Source organism: Phalacrocorax carbo, chromosome 6 (genome assembly GCF_963921805.1).
Source record: "Phalacrocorax carbo chromosome 6, bPhaCar2.1, whole genome shotgun sequence".
Taxonomy (NCBI): domain Eukaryota; kingdom Metazoa; phylum Chordata; class Aves; order Suliformes; family Phalacrocoracidae; genus Phalacrocorax; species Phalacrocorax carbo.
This window is the reverse complement of record NC_087518.1, coordinates 30,822,195-30,844,479: the sequence shown is the minus strand read 5'-3', so window position 1 is coordinate 30,844,479 and position 22,285 is coordinate 30,822,195. Positions and strand designations below refer to the sequence as shown.

The window sequence follows — 22,285 nt, the reverse complement described above, 5'->3', positions numbered from 1 at the left end:
CTCTTTGCTAGCTCACTCATTTTCTGTAGCTGGCAATTTGGGAACATCTCTCAGTGGTCATGCAAAGAGTCTGCCAGGCAGGATCAAGGGATATCTTGTGTTCCTCTTGATGGGATGTGCTTGCATTGAAGGTCTGTGGACTTGATTCTTCTCTACCTGTAGACTTTCTTGTTAATTTGTATTTTCTGCAGAACTCCGTGCTTTATCTCGAGGAGCAAGCGCCTAATTGATGAGATTACAAAGTTAAGAAAAGTATCCCTTTCTTTGGGTGCTCTGGATGCCTTAGTTGCAGTAGCAATAACTGAAAGGTGTGGATTGGCCTGTTCTCCGCAATGAGTTGTTAAAACTGAAATCTGAAAGATGGCAGTGGTGGTTGGGCCCTAGAGCAAGGGACTACTGATATCTGGTAGAGATTAATGTCCAAGATCAGTTTAAGAATATATGGAATTGAGACCTCTCATGGGTTAGTGTGGTGGAACAGCTATTGCATCCTGCTACAGGAGCTTGGAAAGGTCCTAAGCTGTCCTGTGATGCCTAAAAAGCCTTACTTCCTAGTCTGTCTTGAGAACTTTGAATTTTTGAAATGGTTGAAAGTAAAAGGAGTTAGGTAGGAAAAAAAATCTCAAATGAGATTTCCCCTTCGGACAGTTGTAAAGCTCTTTCCCCACCAAGTCTTCCCTGGGTTGGATTTTACTACCATCAGTAGAAAACTGATCTCTGAATTTTAGGTTTTCTCCTGTTTTGTAAGGCAGAAGTTGTAGTAGAAATATATCTCAAGAAGAGCAGGCTGGAGGGGTTACATGTGTGCACCAGGTGCCTGTGGATTTTTACATAAAATGACATGTCCTATTGTTTTTAATCTTGTAGCTATTTGGTCAGTAGGGAACAGCTTCTTGTTAAGTCAAAATCTGAAGACAAGTAGATTTATTTGTTTCTATCTTCCATAGTTCAGGATGTCAACATACTGAAAACCGAGAATACATCTGACGTGCAGCTGAGGTTTCTGTGGCTGATTTTTTTATTATAGGATTGTTTCCCATGGAGTACTTGCCATTCTGCATCAGTTCGAGCAACTGAAAAAGCTAAAATTCTACCAGCTGTGTGACAAGGGACAGTCGTCAGTAGGTGCAAGAACTGCGCAGAGATCGCAACATTGCGGGCTCAGAAATGAGGTGCATTTGGGGCTGGAAGTCAGACAGCTGCATGCATGGTACCCATTTTGTCCATTAACTTGTGCAGATAGTATGTGTGTGGCATTCTCATTCCCAGTGCTTCCTGCGTGGGTTATTGGCCAGACAAGCTGTTACTTTGTGTGCGTGTGAAGGTGAGGGTGATGCAGTAGGCAGCTCTCAGCTCTGCATTGCTGAAGCCTGGTTCAGAGAGCTCAGCTGAGCTGGAAGGGTGGACAGGGGCAGTTAGGAGGAACAAATAGTGCTTATTTCTGAATTTACAATGTTTTCTCCCCTGCCCGCACCCCCTGCAGACAGATGAAATTATTTATCTTTTTAACTGCAGAGACTTCTGTAAACAGAATGCGTAAATGCCTATAAACATATGCTTGATCTGCTCTGGTTTGCATATCTGGGAGCAGTAGTTTACAAAACTTGCTCCCAGCCTCTGGGCAGAGGAGGAGGAGTGGGAGAAAAAGCTCAGGCACAGGTCACATCTTACTTTTGCTTGAGTCTACCTCTTCTAGAGCAAGGCCCTGAGCTGGTACAGCAGCCCTAGCTTCTGGGCTGGGAGGCTTAAAGCTCGTTTGCCTTTTTGGCGCTTGGAACAAAATGGGCTATTGTGTTGGGGTGGGAATGAACCCTGGTCATGGTTTCATCTGCCTTATTACATCCTTGGGAGGGGCTCACCGCATGTTAGTCTCCCATTCGAGGGCAGCATCCTTGGTTTTGCTGATGTTTGGTTTACAGCTGGCGATGTGGGTTGATAAGTGGGTCTCTGCTGCTCTAAACTGGGAAGTATTGGGAAGAGCCCAGCTGGGCATGCCGTCAGGTGTTTGGGTCACTTTGGTGGCCGTCTTGTTGGAGGTTTGAACTCGGTAGGGCTGGTGACTCAAAAGCCATTTTCAGCTCTCTACTGCTGAGCTTCAGCTGCTAAATTCTGCTGAATGTCAACCCTGCCACGGGAAGGCACTCTCTATTTCTCCTAATTAGCTTAACAGGGTTTGGATGGAGTCACCCATCCTAGGACAGCTGTGATCTGGAGAAAGCAACAGGGTCATCTCAAAGCGAGGGCAAGGTGTTAACATGGGACCTCAGCTGTGCGATGACTGAGCTACTAATAAATGCTTCAAGCTCTGATGCTGCTGTTCCAGAGTTCTTAAGGTCTTTTAAATGGAAGAAAAAAAACCAACCCTGTTTGTATTCCTCATCTTCAGCCAAGAGGGTATTTTGGTGATCGGTGGGTTTTCTGGGAGAGGGAGGGAAGGTGCTTGTGGCTTCATTGGAGTGAGAGTAGGGTATAGGGGAGATTGGTGCAGTGATGCTCCTAAACTCAACTTATCCCTTTTCAGTGAAAGAAAAAAAAAATTTCTAAGGTGCATTCCTGGGATTAAAAAAAAAAAGTGCACCACCCTTATGAGAGCACTTGCTAGAGCATGGGGTAGGCTTGGAAAGCACTTACACTTCAATATTTGCTTCTGTTGAGGAGGGAAAAACAAGTGCAGTCACTTTTCATCAGAGGTAGAAATAGGATTTCTCAAGAAGCTCTGTTGGCATCTGTGATTTTTAATCTCTTTAAAAAGTGAAGAGGTATTTTCAAATTACATGGCTGCTGAAGTGAGCGCTAATGAAGTTGGTTAGGTGCTTGAGAGGAATTTCAAAAGGCTGCAGCAAGATCAGGTTATTCAGTAGTACTGCAGCAGATAAAATCCCCCGTGGATGTGTTTAGTATTGCAGGATGAAGGGGAAATGTCTGAGGTATTTGCTTATATTGAGGAGATCTGAATTCACTCTGGTAAAAACACTTAGCCATGCATTATTGGATGTGACTCCACTGGTGGGTGGGATTAATTGTATCTCAGCTCTCATTTTAGTAATGGAAGATATAATGAAGCAAGAACAAGAATGTCCAGTGGCTACTAAATCATTCCTGCTATGACTGCTTTGCAAGCCTTGTGTGAACTCTGACTCTTGAGACCTCTCTGCTGGTTGGAATTGGCGATCAAATTTGAGAAGTTATCGGAGAAATGAAGGGGCTGATGGCATGGATTAAACTTCAAGTGCAGGAGGGGAGGAAAAATTTTAGAGATGGAGAGACTTGAGGTGGAAAAGTTGGTGTAGGAAACGACATCTTTTGCTGTAGTGTAGATAACACCGTTGCAGGGTGGTTTTGGGAATCCCATAGTGAAGTTGGATATCACTGCAGCCCCACTACTGAGGTTACTGGGCTCTAGTTGCATTTAGCAGGAGCACCTGGTGCAAAATAATCTCACTCAGCATGAACCACTGCTGTAGATCACTTAAGCTCTGCTGACTGTGTGCTGAATATCAGTTAAAGCTCTTTGAACTGATTCTTGAGAGCATGTGCCTATACAGTCTCAAAACCCCGCCCTACACTTTTCTGAAATTGGGATGGGGTGGATGGTTACCTCAATACTTACTAAAAGGAGCAAAATAGTTTATAACACTGAATAATTCAAACTATTAAGCCAGCAACACAATGCTTTAATTTTACTGTTGGATAATGCCCTAATAAGTGTTAAATGTTAAGTGTTCAAATGAATAAAAAACCCCTTCCATTTTGGTTTTTTTTGGGGGTGGAGGGTGAAGGTCAACTCCTCCACCCCATACAGACCCTTATCAATCGAAGGAGTTAGCCAATCAAAGGAGTTAGCCATTAATCATCAAGGGCAAGAGAGAAATTTCTCTGTTGTCCGGCCACCGATTTCAGTAATGTGCAAGCCTGGAGCATACTTTGTCTACTGCATTGGCCATTTTCTTTCCCTTGCTCCACAGCCTGAAATGGCATGTTTGGCAAGGACCTGCAAGCCAGAGCAAGAGGCAGAGAGAAGGAGCAGGTACCTCTTGTGGGCAGGAGAGAGATAGGGCATGGCCTTCATGCTGACATCTGTTGTGTTTAATCTCTGAACAGACTCTTTAGAAGCACAGGTGATGGTCCCCTGCTGCCAGGATGGGTCCTGGACCCTTGCGTAGGAAGCTGTGGACCTCGCAGCTCGGCAGGGTGTGGTTAGCTGTCGATTTGGAGCTCCTCCATGTGGGCCTCTGACATGTGAGGGCGGAAGAGCTGGACTTGCTCTGTGTGCTGTTCTGCAAGCCCAGTGGGGCTGCTGTGATGATGAGGAGAGGCTTCCTACTGCAGCTGCAAGGTTTAAGGGGTAAACAGGAGGAAAACCTAAAATATTAGTACAGTTTGTGCTCGGTTGGGCTGTCCAGACTCTTGAGTGATCAAAAGGGAGCAGATGTGGCATATCTGATTTGTGTGGATCTGGCAGCCCTCATTGCGGAGCACAGCCCTTCCCCAGGCTTGCATGCTTGGCTGGATGCAGGACACACTGCTTCTGCCTTTAGAGCACACCGTAGACCTGAATTTTGTTGATTTCTTCTATTTTTCTTAATGCTTTCCCTTTGGGAGAGGGAGAGTGGTGACCATCTTGAGCAATGGTGGTGGTTTCTCTGAGCAGTTTTCATAAGGATAAACACTTACATGTAACAAAAAAACCCCTAACCCAGCATTGCCCGAGCTGTGCAGGTACTGGTGTGAGATGATCACCTCTCCTCCAGTCCATGGCAGTGCCAGAGGACTTCAGATGTAGTGCGAGTATTAATGCTTTTCTCTCTTTTTTGAGTATTTGCACAGTTATTGGGAATAATGCCGATGCTGAAGATGTTCATAGTTACACAGCTTGGATGAGGAAAGAAGTCTTAAGCACATTGTAAAGGGTGTGCAGCTGTCTTGTTTTGGAAAACAAACTTGGAATTTGAGTTGGAATTGAAGCATGAAGGAGTATTCATGCTGTTGAAGATGGCTCACATACAGAATCACTAAAGAGGGATTCCTTGAAAAATCTTTTAATACCTTGACTTTAGCTGGGGGATGTTTAATTTCCTCCTGGACCCCCTTCCTCATTTAGACAATGAAATAAATTAGACCAAGGATTAAACCAACTCTTTGCCTACAAGTTTGTTACTGAACTTTGACTATTTTATAATTTTCTTTTACATAGGTTTGAAGGTGGCTCTTTTTTTCTTTTCCTGAATGGTGTTTTTTTTTGAATACACTTCCAAGATTTGCAGTTAATGGTGGGTATTAGGATTGAGAGATTATCTGGGGAGTTCTTGTAGCACTTCATTGTTAGACTCAGAAGTGGGAACTGGGTGAATTATTTGCTTTTAAAGGGGTTCAAAAGTAGTGTGGGAAAGGGGTTTAAAAGTAGTGTGTAAGTTTTCTGTGTGCTGATGCCGAGTATCCACCCCAGCCTGGAGTACAATCTCAAAGATCTCATAGCCAGGACTCAGTGTTACTTTTTTTTAGTTTAGTGCTCAATTAAACACTATGTGGAGACTATCCTATACAAACAGAATCAGCACAGCTTCATGCTTGTTTGCTGTAGAGATACAAATATTTAGGGAAACTTTGTTTAGCAAATACATGAGTACATGCACCTTTTTAGCTGTAAAAACATTTGTGTCAGAGGGACCTTGAAATATTTGAGAGCTCTGTATTTGGAGGGAAGGAGTTGAATCTTAGAAAGAATTGATTACAAAAAAGATGTTTTCTGAATTGAAATGCAGCTAGACAGCACAATGATTTTTCTTCTCTGCATCTTCGTGCTCACAGTTTTACCCGCTGAAGTTCATCTTATTTCCAAAGCTTATTGGTATGTCCATGAAAAGTCTGGGAACAGCCTGGCTTTGTTTTCCCATGAGCTGTGGGAGAACGAGCTGGGGGAAAATAGATTACTCTTCAACCAGCAAATCTGGGGGAGGATATGCTCATGTTAGGCAATGTGGTTTAAATTTGAAGGCCATTACTATCTGGTCACTTGGTTAATGAAGCGGTAAATAATTTGTGTGCTTAATGTTCCTGGGAGATTGAAATGCCCTTAAAAAGCCAATCTGTCCAACTACCCTGCCTTTCTACAATATAAATAAATAAATAAAGTAACCAGACCTAGTTGAGTGATCAACTCAGTAGTACTGGAGAAAATGAAGTAGTATCTGTGCAGAGACTTGTTTCTTTAGCAGTGATCTCTGTGTAGGTAAAAAATACTTCATATACAAATTTTTGGCTGCACTGTCTCCACCTTTGGTGTTTTGTGTTTGTTTTTTTTTTCCCTCCCCCTCCTCCCATCACTCACATTTACTTACCCTCAGTACTTAGGGGGTCTAGACAAAGGAAGACTGGGAGGATGAAGGAAATAACTCTCGAGAGGTAGGAGGCTAAGCAGGAATGTATCCTAATGCTCCCTGAAGATCTTTTCTCAGGTCTCATCCATATTAAGCTCTGCTTACTCTAGCAGTTTTTTACCAGAATAATGCTGCACTTTGAAGTATAGGGAAAGCTGCTCTCTTTTCCTCAGCAAGATCAGCGGTTCCAGGAAAATCCTCCCCCCTAAGTTGTCAGCCCTATCAACTTTTTGTCCAAGATTGTACCTCTTCCCCACCATCATCACTGTTTCAGAAATCAGCACAGATCTGGATTTCTTTATACACTTGTGAAAAGAAATGTACATTGCTGGTTTTGTTAATCAACTGAAAATTAACTTTTTATTGCTATTCTTAGCTTTGCAAAAAGTAATTGAGATAAAAAGTTCAAATAAATTCTTGCAGAAGTATCCTGGCATGATCTGGAAGTGATTGTGCTATTGTTGGTATTGATTGAAGGCTCTCTTCTTGGCATCTGTGTGAAATCTGGTGTATGTTATTATGGGCTGATAGCTTTTTTTATAGCACTTTTCTTTGCATTGGCTGGTATAAGGAGACCTGAAATGGAACTATACTGTGTGTATTTGAGCATTTTTTCCTGTGTTAAGAAAACTCATCATCTGAGTAGGCATGCTGGTAGTGGAAATCTTGAGTGAGGTTAAAAATAGCTTTTTTTTCCTGACTTTAAAGGAAATAGAATATTTCATAAAAAGGCTTTTCCAGACAAAATTATATTTGAAGAGTAATGCAAATCTACTGCAAAATATAGGGTCGTCAGACCTTAGTGGAAGGAGTATGTGTGCAACTTGTCCATGTGTTTGAAGTACTTCAAGTATTCTTTTTTGGGAGTAGGAACTGGTAATGAAACCCTTTACTAAAACTGTTCTCCGAGTCTTTGGAGGAGTGAGACATCGAAGAAGGTTGTCACTGTCCATTTCCTCATCCAGAGGGAGGGTGTTACATCTGATATTGCTCCATTAACTTTGTATGTTAAAGCTTTTTTCTGGTTGTCATGAGAGGTTCATGGAATTTTTTGCAGTGACTCAGAGGCATGGCTGTTAATTTCCTCTTTGCAAACAAGAGCCAGTTGTATTTCTCTTGCTGGAATGCATCATCCTATGGAAGTAAAACTCACCTAAGAATTTGGTCTATGCCCCGTCATGTCCTACATAGTTTCTGAAACCTTTGCTGCTCTTCTGCCTGGATGGGTGGAGGGAGGATGTTCTCCATGTCATCACTCAATAATGACAGTTCTTGTTAGTGTCATGGAAAAAGTCGACCAAGGAGGGAACCAAATTTCAAATATACATCTTCACCTTGTGCAGTTTTTGGCTTCCACAGTCAGATGTGGCTCCAAAGATATCCCTGTCGAGGAGTTCAGAAGATGCAAGACTTACAAGCCTCTTGGGTGAGTTTTAGAAGGTATATAGGAAGCCGTGTGTTATTAATTCCCCTGCTCACAGGACTCCTTCTGTCCCCTTCCTTCTTGTTTTAGCAATATCAGGAATTGTATGGAATTCTTGGTGGGGTAGCTTTAAATGCCTCACTTCACTCAAGCAGGTCTCAACAGTCGTCACTGTCTTTCTGCCTGTCTTATGTTCTTCTGCTGCTCTACAGTAACAAAACATCTGTGTTTAAGACCAATGTTGAAGTCCTTGGTAAGCTTTTACTCCTTAGCAACTCTTATTTTCAAACTAAAAACACTATAGAGCAAGGTTTTTCACTTTTAATCTAGTGTGATGTTCTACAAGGAAAAGTTCAAGTGGGTTTGAAGGTCAAAAGTAGTGTTGGTGTTGCGTGTGTTTCTCATGAACAAAGATCCTTCCCCACTGTGCCAACCTATTTGCAGTGTTTCCTTAAAGTGGACACATCCTGGGTTTGACTTATTTTCTCCTTTCAGAGGTTCATGTGACTGCTGAATCTCCTTTGGTAACATGTTTTGTTTCTAAATTTTATGTTTTTAAAGTGGAGACCCAGCATGATGTGCATTGTGTCAGAAGATGATAGCTGCTGTCACTGTCTGATGTGTGCTGCCACTAGAGGTTTTAAAGTTAGGATTTTTTTAATTTGGGTTTTTTTCTGCCCATGACAGGCCCTATTAAGTCCTTTAAGGATAGGACTAATTTTCATTTGATACCAGAAGTTTACTGGGACATGGTAGACTTTGGAAAAATAATTATCTGATCAGGTCATCAAGGAAGCAAGCCTCTAGAATTTGTACTATTTAGTATCTTTTGGGTTCTTCTCCATTTCTGTTGCACTGAATTATACATATCTTTCTTGATGTGATAAATGTTGTAATTGCTTTAGCTGGATCCTTGTTTAGGAAGGAGTGGTGACAGTTTTTAAGAGGGCAAAGGTAAGAAGCGTGTCCTTCTGGATGAGGTAGAGCAGAGTTTGAGGTCTCTATAATGTTTTGATGAAGGCGGGCTGGGTACCTCCTGTGAAAAACGAAATCTTAGCCAGGCTCTGTGGGTTTCTCAAATGATTCTATTTTCCAACCAAGGTAGCTTTGGTTTTCCTTGAGGTGTCCATGCTTTATCTAAATTTTGATCTTTTATAGGCACCATGACGTATTCGTAACGGTCGTATCTGTGAAGATTAACGTTTGGGGTTGTGTGGTGGTAGCTTCCCTTGACCTCTGAATGAGGTACTTATCTAGGCAGCAGAGATGCAGGGATACTGTGGAGTCTTGGAAGGCTGAGCTTTTGGAGAAGCCAAGCCCTCATTGCTGTAACTTGGTGGTAGATTGCAGGGCGTGATGCGCTTCAGCTCTCTTGGGGCGTCTGTAGATTGAAGGAGCCACAGGTAGGTTGATCTGGGTTTGATGTATCGCTAAACAATGATTTAGTGAAAACAAAGGCTTGGGAGTGCTGTATTGTTTGAGACTTCACAAAGGCAGCAGCTCTACAGATGGATTTAAGTGGGTGTTTCTTCTCTGCGCCCGCGCCCCCCCCCAATACTGCCAAAAGAGTCAGTATACATACTAAAGACCCTGAAAGCAGACAGAGGAAGAAATACCTCAACCCCTTCTTCATGGTCAATAAATTACTTGAAGTTTTAATGTGTGATAGTGTACGTTACTAATGGAGTTACGAGAGTTATCTTCTAACTTCAAAAAAGTCTTTATCATCAACTAGATATCAGTGTTTTTAAAGGAATCTCACTGCCTTAGCAGCACAAATCAGAAAATGAATTTTTAATAGTGTTTCTCCTGAGAAAAATACCTTCAGGTAGAGTTTATTTAGGCTTCACAGCAGTTTAGCATGCCTGAAAAATCTTGTCATCTGGCATTCACTGCAAATGATTAAAATTTTTGTGCAGTTATCCTGTTTTAGGCAATACTGTTACCTAAGGAAATCTCATGCTGCTGAAGAACCTGTGAGCAACTGGGGAGGATGTGGTGTGATCTAGCAAGTCATAGCATTTGCCTCTCAACATGGAGCTTGGGAACAGGAGGTTTGGCTTCTGATGTGCAGGATGTTTCTTAGACGCTTGCTAGAAGGCTGCTCGCAGCAATCCTCTTCTGCAGTGACCTCACTGGAAATGTCCTCTGCAGCAGCCTGGGGCTGATGAACCTGCTTTTTGTGGAGTGAGTGGGTTTTCTGTTGCCTTGTCTGGACTTTGCTCTTTAAGTGTTTCTGCAGCTGTTCATAATCCATGCTTTTTTAACTTAAATGCAGGTCTGAGTTCTTGAGCACCATGACCTCTGGCCATTCGGGTATAAAATGTATTTCCTTGTGTAATTTTTTTCTCTTCCATCAGACTCAGTTTGTTCTTCACAGCGCAACTGACTTGCTTCTCTGCTGCTAATCAGGTGAATTAATTGAACATGCAGAATTATTAGGGTTCCGTTGTGTTCCTGCTGCTGGGAACCAGATGCTAACATTTACCTTCACACCATACTGTATGGCCCATGTTTCAAGACCAGTAGATAAGCTCAACAAATTAGAAGTCCCTGTGGAAAGTCTTTTAAACACATTAATGTTTAATTTTTTTTTTTGTTTCCGCTGGGGCTGTTGTAGAAAAACATGCTTTGTAAGAAACTCATGTGATGTTATACTGCCTCAGCAATATCCCAGGTGGTGTTTGGTCCCACTTCAGTAAATATGTTGGTACCTTCTTTTAAATCCTTCCTTTACAAAGAAGCAGGAGAGTAATGCTGCCTCAGTCTGGAAATCTCCATTTCATACGAAATAAGGAATGACTGTGCACATTTTTTGTTCTTTTTCAGTTTTTTCTTCCTTGATGAGCTGTCCTTAGCCTGGGTGGAATGAGTTTTGATCTACAGATAACTGCAAATCTAGGTTTGGCATGGATACATTGAGGTGTTTCGGAGCCTGATATAAAGCAAAATTGGCTCTGTTCTAGCCTGTGAATTAAACGAAGGGTTTCAGATTTTGCAGCTGGAAGTATTGAGAAACCTGGAGTTAGTATTATCTTTGAAGGGTCAGCAGAGTGCATCCAGTTTCATTTTCTTTGTTCATGGTGTTCCAAAATAATCTTCCAGAGTCGCTTCTGTGGGAGACCAGCCATGCTAAGCTACACTACCTTCTCGAGTACGTGTGTTTTTCTACTAAACTCTTTCCTTACAAATAGTCACTGCATTTAGTAGTTCCTTGTCCTTCATGTGTCTCCAGACAGAATGTGTGGATGAACATGAATTCCCATGATTGTGTGTTTAATACACCTCTGGAACTTCCACGAGCGTTTGCATTTGTGCGGTTTATTTTCCAGAGGCAGGGTGGAAGGCACATGCTGGCTGTTGCTTGTGAGTCGAGAACTGGAGTGCAAGCTTCTTCTCTGCTTTAGGAAAAATTTGGACGAGCTTTGCTTCTGACTTTCCAAAACATATTTGAAACATAACTCAGTGGCAAGCTTTGTTTTGGAAATGGCCTCGCTCCAGCAATGGTTTTGTCGAGTCTGTTTATCCCAATTCCTTCCCTGGCTTAATAGGCTGAGAAAGTAAAACTGTTGTGTGGGTGGTTGAAAATGGTCCGTATGGATATTGCTGTAATTTGTGTTTCATAAATAATGGTAGCTTGTACATAAGCCTGTAATTGACTGAAAATACATTAAAAGATAGCATGAAGGCATGTAAACTGCTACTTAAAATCCATAGCGGGAGTCAGTCAGGAAGAGGGGGAGATTTCTCAGTGGGAGATGGGAAGGCAGGAGGTATGCAAACCCTGTGCAATGTTAAACAGTGGGATTTAAATGTGCTAAAAGTTAGTTTCTTTAAATGTTTATTGAAGAATACAAAACTCCTTAAATACTCAAGAAAACAAAACAGTTTTGTCTGTGTAGGGGCCAGGTGATGGGCGCTAATAGCAACAGTATTATTTTCCCAATAGCTGTGGTGTTAATTATGGCCTGTATCTGGGGAAAAAAATATCTCTGGCTGGTGAGTGGGAGGTGGGAGGGAGATTAAACCATCAAAATTCCAGAGAATTCAGTGTTTTGTGTATGGAACATTTCTGGCCCCTCTGGCTACTCTGGCTGTACAGCCAACAGTGTGGGAGCTAGTCTGGAAGGTCATCTTGGTCCCAGAGCTGCTGAACTTGCTGCTGCTCAGAGTACTCATATATAGTTGTATCACTTAATTTGTTCCTAATTAGGCTCAACAACGCAAGCTCTGTGTTTTTGATGTCTAATTCAGATAGGAGCGAAGCCAGTTAGAGCTGTTGCGGCCTATGAGCACATGTGGAGGAGGAGGGGGGCAAGCGGGGAAAGTGCTGCCTGTCAACAGGCAAGGGGAAAAGGCTTCAAAATGTTATTTAATAGAAACTAGCAGTTGATTATCAAGAGCAATGGAGCTGTTGAACTGGGTCAAAAGGCAGCATTACAGTGGGAGCCGGTGTACCTCCCCTCCAGGAGTGCTGGGGCTGGAGCGAGGGGTGCCTGGTATCTCATCTGCCCATGTGGACACTATCCAAAATAGCTTTCATGCTGCCTTTGAATGGGATGTTTTCAGCTCTGGTCATTTGGGTTTGCTGAACTTCTTAAACTGAAACATTGCTTATACTTTGACTTTAGGTGTGCTAGTTGAAAGCATGCAAGGGAAGGGCATGGAGCTGCTGGAGGGTGAGGCTCCTGGGAGGGCGTGCAGAAGGAAAACAGACTTCAGGAAAGCCTGTTAACAATCCTGCACTAACTCTTGTATTTGCAGAATGCTTTGTATTTTAATGGTGGGTGGTTTTTTTTTTTTTGGTCACCAGTCAGTAAAATCTAGTTGTCCTTTAAATAAATAGTTTTGTAATTCTCACCAGATTATCTGATATTTAAATTTGTTTGCAAGGTATTGCACTGCAATCCAATAAACTTATTTTCTTATTACAAGAAGTAATGTGTTTGCCAATTGGCCAGATACCATATTTTAAAAAGCTCTAACTTCATTTTCATTATTTAAACTTTTGCTTTGGAGTTTGAAAGTAATTTTTAGTCTTTTTCCCATCATTCTTCCATCCCCACATCTTCACTTCCTGAAAAGATAGAGTTGAAGCTGAACATCAGGAATATCCCTCCTACTGTCAAATTAAAATTCATTTTAATTTCTCCTCGGATAATGTGATTTGCTCTTTGTTTTGTAACTTGAGAATGACTTGAAGGTGGGTAAGATTTGTTGCTATCACAGAATTGTTCAGGTTGGAAAAGACCTCTAAGATCATCAAGTCCAACTGTCAACCCAACACTACCATGTCTCCTAAACCATGCCCTGAAGTGCCACATCTAAAAGTCTTTCAAATACCTCCAGGGATGGTGACTCCACCACCTCTCTGGGCAGCCTGTTCCAATGCCTGACGGCTCTTTCAGTAAAGACATTTTTCCTAATATCCAACCTAAGCCTCCCCTGATGCAGCTTGAGGCCATTTCTTCTCGTCCTATCGCTAGTAACTTGGGAGAAGAGACTGACCCCTGCCTCGCTACAACCTCCTTTCCTGTAGTTGTAGAGGGCGATAAGGTCTCCCCTCAACCTCCTCTTCTCCAGGCTAAACACCCCCAGTTCCCTCAACCTCTTCTCATCAGACCCTTCACTAGCTTCATTGCCCTTCTCTGGACACGCTCCAGAACTTCAATGTCCTTGTACTGAGGGGCCCAAAACTGAACACTGGATTCAAGGTGTGGCCTCACCAGTGCCAATTACATGGGTGTGATCGCTTCCCTGCTCCTGCTGGCCACACTTGCAATTCCTTTGAAGATACTTAAGAAATGTTAAGGTGTCTTGCCATGCTGCCAAGGATGAGAAATATCACATTGTACAACTCAGTTGAAAGCATTTTCATGAATCTCCTCTGGCCCAGTGCTGCCACCAGCTCTGATCTTCTGGGGGCTGCGGTGGTGGTGGTGGTTGCCTGCTTTGGCCATTACTGGATGATAACTGTATCTCCAACATGAGGAAAACCCTTGGGAAAACTTAACCTTGCAGGGACACCAAGGACCTACAGTGAGTTAGACTGCGTGGAAATTGCCGCATTTAAAGGGCCATTATTACTGAAGTCACTGTTGGTAGTGTCGTTATGGACTATTGGTAATAAAATGGTGGTGTCTTGGTAATTGCCATGCATTCTCCTGCTGGGAATAAAGGGCAAAAGACAGCTTTTTTTTTTGTCTTCTCTGGTTAAGTAAATTTTTCAGAGCGATATATGTTGTTTTTTTTTCTTGGGTAAACCCCAAGGGGGGAGGAAGGGGGAGTAACCACCCACTTTTCTGTGCTCCTTCAGCTGGGGGAGTGACTCAGTTTCACCCATACCTGTTGCGTACAGGTCACAAAGCAGCTTCTGGATATTTGATACAAGCAGATTTCCAAGGATCCTGACCCACTATAACCCAGAGGCCGCTTGTCTCTGTGCTGACAGCCGTCGCAGGAGGTAGCTTTGCAATCCAGATACGTGAATGAAATGGAGCCCTCCCCAAAAAGGCCCATAGTGTCCTTGATCATCTGTGATCAGGCTGTGCTTGCCAAACATAAAGCGCCTTTTTAAAATGAGTTTTTATTTGTGCTGAAAAAGGACTTTGAGGCTTCCTGTGGAGATAGGACTTCTGTGTTGTACATGGGATCTTTCTAGTCCCTAGTGAATAAACACAGCTGGCTGTTTTGGGAAACAGACTTAACATCTTTGCATCAAAGCTGTACAAATAAGGCAGCAAGCTGTACCAATTTATTAGACAACATTTTCTGACTTTTACACTGACTTAGGAGTAACGAAATGAAAAAAATTCATTTCTTATGAGGCTGCCTTCAGCCCATGAAGGGGAAAATAAGTTTCCCCTCTTCCCCCCTCCCCCTTTGGAAACATGACTAGAACAAGCAGCCTCAATGACTTATCAATGTTGGATTATCATGCAATAATTTACTGGGCAGCCTTTTTCTGTCCGGAGCCGCCCACGCGCAGAAGTCAATGGTGCCTTTGTTTGGGAGTGCTGGAAGAATGCATGATCTAATGGGGTGGTGGGAGTTTGCCTTCATTCCAGTGAGCTCAAGGCTGTGCTCATTCCCCCCAGTGTCCCAACCTGTTTCCTTCCTCTGTCCCTGTCTTGGTACAGGCACCCAGAAAAAGCAACCCATGTTTATATCTCCCTTGGGCTTTCTTAAAATCCAAGTGCCTGTCTCTGGTGGAGCTCTGCATGCCAAAATTTTCAGTTTGGTGGAGCGTGGTTCATGAAGAGATTGTGTTAATCCTTCAGCCTGAATTTGTAGACTCTTTAGGTGAGGAAAAACTTAAGGCTTATTACCAGTTTGTGATCCCATAAGGGCCACCACTCAGCATCTGAGAGCCATCATCTGTGCTTCTGCATGGAATTATTTCCCCATTGAAGATCGTCAGAAAATTAAAATCCTGCATTTTCATTTTTTCAGACCCTGGATGTTCCATTTGCTTGCACAGTACTAGTGCTATCTTCCTCCTCTTCCTCCTCCTCCTCCACAAATTTTCCTAGAAAAAGCTAGAGTGTAGTCGCAGTGATGGACATTTGCTCTAGAACTATAACAACTTCTTGCTTTCTGTCATAAGTTTGGCTTTTTCATGCGCATGTGATGCAAGCGACATAACTTAGTGCTTATGTGTTTTGCAGGTGTTGGGCTGTTGTGTAATAAAACTATTTTATTCCAAAAGAGCAAGTTGCTCAGGATGTTTCTTGCTCTCCTCCCCTCCCACTGTCCTGCTCTTGTTGCCCATCTGCATGCTGGAAAATCCTGTCCCATTCCATGGGATGGAATAACTCATTCTCCTTAAATATTCCTCTCTCATCTGCAGCCCCTGTGCTTAAGGAAGGAAGCCTCTAGGAGGGTTTCTAGCATGGGAGGCTGAACAAAGTACTGCGGTAGCTGAAACTTGGAGTGGTTGGTTGACTCAAGAAGCAATGATCAGTCTTGAACATGATCTTGCAAAGTTGCTGGTTTCTGTCTACTGGCATCAACATTTCTGTCCCTTGCAGTTCACTGCTCGTGTGAAGTTCCAGTATCTGTGCTACGCTTTACATGTCATGGTAGCGTTAAGAGTGGAAGATGTCTGCCTCCTGCCATGGCTGCTAGCTCTTTATTTGTCAGAAAAGATGATCAATGTTTGTCTTGAAGCAGCAGAGTAAGCCTGTCTGTTTATAGCTAGTCCAGCATTGCGCTTCGTGGTGGGGAGAGTTGAGCTAAGAGTAAGGACAAGGTGGGCAAACAGCCTGGGGCATGTTCCAGTCTAGTAATCTGGGAAAGCTGGCCTTTTTTTCCCTGGGAATGATGGGGAAACAGGTTAGATAAGAACAAAAAGAAATGCCAGTGGTCGTTGCTTACTCTCTGTCCTGTCACTGCAAAATAGAAATGAAATCCAATAAAAAATTAATAAATATGCTGGTGTGGTTTTACTATGTTGTTTTCAATTCTTTTAACCTTTACTTAGAAATAGGTTGTCAGCAGCTACCTGTGTGAAAAAAGCTGCCTTGAAACAGGAGCCAACCTAAAGAGAAACAGAGCAAAGGTTAACCACGTCAGTACTGCTCAGTGAATTTTGTTGAAAACAAATCTGCAAAGGCTTGGTTCTTTGCCCGATACAGTGTTCTCAGGTAGATTTTTTTTTTTCTCCTGGGCAGCAAAACTCAGCAGCTGTATTTTAAAGCTCACTGCTAGGAGGATGCACCAAGGGGTTGCAGGGAGTGCAGAAGAGGTAGCATGGTTTCTTCGTGCATGCAGGGGATGTGGGTGGACCAATAGTGAAGGAGGCAAGTGTCGTCTGGGTTTATCTCATCCAGGCATCTGCTCACAATTCAGTGCTTGTGGTCAGCGTGCCAGCTGGCGGGACGTTTTCCTGATGTAAATTATCCATCCGTTCTGAGGGGTCTGAATACAAGGAGGCCTTTTGTGTGTAGAGATGAATTCCAAACTTGGGGGGAAAGGGAGGAGTTTCTAAAGATCTAAATAGCATTTGCTTACATTTTTCTAGACTATGGTTTTCACTATGGCGCATTTTGTGGTTGACCTTGGGATATACAATTGGGCAGTAACCCTGTTGATGCTGTCTGGCAGCTGTGGTCAGCCTGACAGTGGGAGCAGGTTGTTGGGGGAAGCGGCCCCTGCATTGAACAACACCGAACGTTTCCAGTGCCACTGCTGCTGCCTCTGCAAGCACCCAGACTTGCTCCCTTGTTTGAATCTGTAATTGCAATACTGACTCGAAGGCTTATACCTGTACTTTCTTACTTTACGGAATGATACGGGGTTTTCTGTATCAGCCTCAATTATTGAAAGGGACTGGTTATTTTGTCACCTTGTCTCTTGCTGTTGAACAGCTTCAGGCCTCAGAAAAGATGCAGTTTTAAAATGAGGGGCTCATGATTTTGAGCTCTGGACGCTTTAAAGGCATGTCAGGTTGCGCTGGTCACTAACTACAGTCATCTTTCTACTAACGAACTTTTGTAACAAACATCTGGAGTTATTCCTGTAAAATAGATCTGCCACTTCTCAGTACACAGAGGGTAATATTGTCTGATACTTGATGCTATCAGATACTTCTAAGCCAAACTGAGATCAAAATAATTACTAGCTTCTAGGAACAGGAGAACAATGACTCTTTGTCTTCCAAACAAAACATTTAAAACTGCCTTTCACCTGATTATTGCTGTTGCCATTTCTCAGTGTAATAGCAGTATATATTTATTTAGCCGCACAAGACTTAAAATCAACTAAGGTGTCTTATCTTTGCTAGAAAAAGGCTCTGCAACCTTGAAGAACTCTGCTAGCTGCCAGGCTGCTAAGCACAGCTTTTATGTTTAGTATGAAGAGGGAGGAAATGCATTTCAACACTGTGTCAGCTGGTCTTGGGTAAACTCTATTGTCGCAGCAGTATTTACCCACGGCAAGCTGATACGGTGCTAGCGCAGAGCCGCTCCATGTGCATTAACTGCATTCCTGTTTAATGCCATTAACAGGATTTCTCAAGTAGTTAGGCTGCCAGCTGAAATAAATGTCTTTTTACCTGGGCTGCTAGGTTGGGAGGGTTTTGAATGCATTTTCTTTGGCCTGTGGTGTAAAACTGAAGATGAAAAAGGGAGGGTCCTTTCCATTTAGCACAAGGGATTTCTGTGAAAAATGTTTTCATGCTGCCCAGAGTGTAGTTTGCATGTGTTGTGCTTTTAGCTGAGCTGGAATTTTTGCAAGGAGCTGTAGGAGATCTTGTTGGGGAACAGGGACCATAATCCTGTTATAGTGGAGAGCAAAAATAGTTCTTTTTTGGGACGTGCACGCTGTGACCTGGCCTTTCTGCTAGAGCAGAAAGTTGTGTGTTCATGGAGTGAGAGCACATGCCCAGCCCCCTCTTCATTGCCAGGATTCTTTCGAAGCATTTCCTCCCCAAAATCCTCTTGATGAAGCCTGGACGCAGGGTTTTTGCTTCACACTAGAGGAATGCAGTACTAGTAGGAGAAGACTAACCCAAGTCAAAGTAGCAGGGTATTCTTGATAATTCAGCTGGCACAATTTAATCAAATGAGCTTTATGCTGTTGGCTCTGACTTTTTCCCCCTTGTGACTCACGGAGGGGCTGCTCTTGCCTGATGTCTTCGCTGTTTTCACTGGTAATGAAAATTACCTGAAGAAATCAAACCAGAGCCATGACTTTCAGCCTCAGCCTCATATTTTGTTTTATTTAAGTGTGTGAGCTCAGGGAAAGCTTTCTCATGAAGGTGATGATGACAGTTTTATTAGTGATAAAACCATCATTGTTGGTCCGGTTTTAGTTGCTCCCTATCCAAGGTGTTGGTGAAGTTCTTGGACTGGCAAGTTGCAGGTCAACACATACACTAAGGTCTTCCTGCAGACAAATAAGGAAGCATTTGCTTCTGGGGCTCCTTGCCTTTATCTGGAAATGATGGGGAGTATATCCTGAATTTACCATGAGCCTGAAAAAGATATGTGTGCATGTCTGGCCTATTGGCTTGTGTCTGGTGTGCTGACCTTGAGTTTCTGTGTGTGGAAGCTCTTCACCTCTGAAGCATACTTTGCCTTCAGTGAGGAGCTCTCCTCTTGAGAAGGGACCATGTAGCAGGAGAAATGGGAAACTGGGAGGGACTGATTTGTATGCCTGATGTCTGCTGCTTGCCTTGCATTGAGTTTCATACAAAAAGTACTTCCAAATAAACGGAAACAGTATTAATCATCTCTTGTATTGGGCAGCAAGGGGAGGGTAAACCTAAGATGCATTACATTGAGTGTTGATCCTTCAGAGTTTCTAGCCCTTGTGAAAGCAGTTTGGCATTAATAGTGATATTGCTTCTCACTTGCTTCTGTCTGTAAGCAGATCTCATTTAATAACTTGACCCCAAACCAAAAGTGAGCTACTTTTGAGTAAGAGCTGCAGATTGTGAATGTCTGGCTTCCAGTCTTGTGCTTAGGTCATCTGTAACCTCACACATTGTATAACAGTAAAGGATATTTTGTGGGAAGTGTTCGGGGGTTTGTATCTGTACAATGCCCCAGCTGTCTTGCAAGACACGCACAGATGGTACTTTTTGGTAGTTTGGGGTATCAGCAGATTTCTTTGGCTTTAAACACAAGAATATTTTTTTTTAATCCTTGGGACATGCAGATCTAAGTTTTTTCAGGTGCTGTATATCTTGATTTTTACTTCAGTTTTTTTCTGGTGTGTTGATTTCTGGACCCTTTGCCATGCTTCTCCAGCTACTTTGGTGTTTCTAGCAGCCGGAAAGGCCGAAGGTTCCTCAGCTCGTGCTGGCCTGGCTCTGGGTGTGATATGCCTACAACAGGCTGGTCCTGGTGTAACCACTGGGTGGCCTGTGAGCGAGAACTGTGGTTTATGACCTGATACACTGCAATCAGGTTTTGCATGTGTGCTTTGAGAGGCATGTTGTTCTTGTTGCCTGGTGCCATTTGGTCTGCTTTGATTTGTGAAGTGAGCCACTCTTCAGCAGGTGGGAAGCCTCATGTTAAATTTTAACATGGTGGAGTTAATTCATTTCACAAGTTGAGATTAAATCTGTGTGACTGCTACAGGCAGAGAAAACCCTGTTTCTCAATCAGTTGAAACTCTTCTAGCAGTGCTTTTTTTTTTTTTTTGTCAATGAAAGGACCAGTGACAGCTGCAACCTCTGCCTCAAGCAGTGTTTTCCTTGGAGGTGGGGGGAGCGTAAAAGAGCATGGCAGGGACTAAATGCCCAAAGTTCTGTTCCAAACAAATCTCATGTTGTTTTAATAAGTTCCCTACATACACCAGGGTGTCCTGGTCATAAGCAGTCTGCTTGCCAAGGTGGAACAAGAACAGCTGGCGTGCAGCTGTACTTCTCCTCCTGGGGAACGTGTCCCTCGGCCAGTGGGGATGGTGGAGGAAGGTGGCTGAAGTGTGCTGTAGTCCTTTTCCACTAACAGGTTTTCTCAGGGGTGTGAATCCCCTGAGCGGTTGGTGCATGGGAGTAGATGCTCAAGTCATTGGAGAATAATCCATGAGGGAGATGATCTGCTGATTGCCGTAGTCCTGTTAAGAGACAAATAGCAGGCAGGGATGTGGGTTGACATTTGTCCTCCTAGGAAAGGAAGAACACGGCTAGCTTGTAAATTTTTGCACGTTGATCTGAAAAGTGTCTTGGAGACTTTAATCATATGGTCATAAACATGAACCTTGTTTTGTCTTTCCCAGGAAATGAGTAGAAGAGGGTGTACTCCGTAGCTCACTGCTAGAGGAAAGGCTTCATGAGTAGTAGGAAGAGTTTAGGATATTGTCTGTTTAGGGAAGAAGTAGAGGTACAAAACAGGCTCTACAGTGACACTCTTACCTCTCTGGTTAATACTACTTTTCCCATACGTGTATTTGAAAGAAATATTACCAAATGGCATCGTTAACTTGGACCTGGCCTTAGATACACACAAACTGTGTCTCTGGTGTAATATATCATCTGTTAGCATAAGGACACTGTTGGTGATGTCTGCAGAAGAGAATTGTAGCTTGTGAGATGTGAGTCTTTGTTGCACAGAAGACTGTAGGTCTGTTTTTCTATCTACTCAGTCTCCCCTCCACTTCTGCCTTTGGTTCCTTCACCTTGTCTTTGCCAGGAGATGCAGTACGTAGGACTGGAGGAGATACTTCTGGTGCTACTGGACACTGCTCATCCTGCTGGATAGTACTAGAGGAGATGCTTCCTCTAAAGAGAACTGCAGTGCAACTTTCCCCATTCTTTTTGTTTTAAGTTGTTTAAGTCTTTCTCATGTCTGTCTTCTCATCCACAGGAAAGGCCTTTGATATCACATATGTGCGTCTGAAGTTTCACACCAGTCGGCCAGAGAGCTTTGCAATCTACAAACGCACCAGGGAAGATGGCCCATGGGTGCCCTACCAGTATTACAGTGGCTCCTGTGAGAGCACATATCACAAAGTCAATCGTGGCTTTATTCGGACTGGGGAGGACGAGCAGCAGGCACTCTGCACGGATGAGTTCAGTGACATCTCCCCCCTCACTGGGGGCAACGTGGCATTCTCGACACTGGAGGGTCGTCCCAGTGCCTATAACTTTGACAACAGCCCTGTGCTACAGGTATGTGAATAGGACTAAGTCAGTCAGGTAGTCAGAATTGAGTCTGTTTAGTTATTGTGGATGGTGGCTTTGTGCCGACGGATGGCTGCACTACAGCCCTTATTCATACTGAAAGGCCCTTGCACATGTAAGTTGGGATGGACAATCAAACAAGATGCTTCTGAAGGAAGAGTTAAACTCTTGCCTCTCTTGTTAGTACGTTTGTGGTACAAAAAGCAAAATCAGCAGCATTACGGATGATTTGTCATGAGGCACCATGGAAGTGTTTAGAGGATGGATGCAAATCTCTGCCTGCTTAGAAAGCAGCTGTGGGCATTTTGCTGCTCTTTCAGATATAAGGGCAGAGGAAGGTAAAGCCTAAGTCAAATGAATATTTGAGGCAGCTGTGTTACATTTTGAGCACAAAATTTTAAGAAATGTGAGATTCTTCTAAACAAATAAAGGGTATTGTAAACCGTAACCTATTCTTTTAGATTCGTGGGGGGGTGAGGGATCTCAATTTTTATCCACTGTATTTGGTTTCTCTTAGAAGTGGCTTGGGGAGAGGGTTTGGTCAGGGGTTTTTTTTGTTGTTACCATTCACCACACCAGTTGGGCAGTGGTCAGGAGCATACTGGGAGCACCGGTTTGTCCAGTTTATTGGCCACTTTCTGTATGCTGCTTGATGACTTCTCTGGCTTATATCGCAATAAGTTGCTAAAGCTGTGGGGTTTGCCCTGTTGGGGCTTGTCACCTTCCTGTTAGAGCTATGATTGCCACTTCTTCTCTTTCCTCTTAGAGTAGCAGGAGCAGACTGAGACATGATCCCCAGCTAGTGGGCAGGAAAGCAGAATCTGGTGGGGCTCACTTCTGTAGACGAAAATAAAG

General features: G+C 43.2%; 1 protein-coding gene across 1 annotated transcript in view; it reads left to right on the top strand.

Moving 5' to 3' along the window:
• LAMC1 (laminin subunit gamma 1) overlaps nt 1–22,285 on the top strand; it is a 70,420-nt gene that overhangs the window by 23,580 nt on the left and 24,555 nt on the right. The window contains exon 2 of the mRNA XM_064454402.1: nt 21,114–21,418. Within this exon, the coding sequence (XP_064310472.1) occupies nt 21,114–21,418 (305 nt within the window). The remainder of the gene's footprint in view (nt 1–21,113; nt 21,419–22,285) is intronic.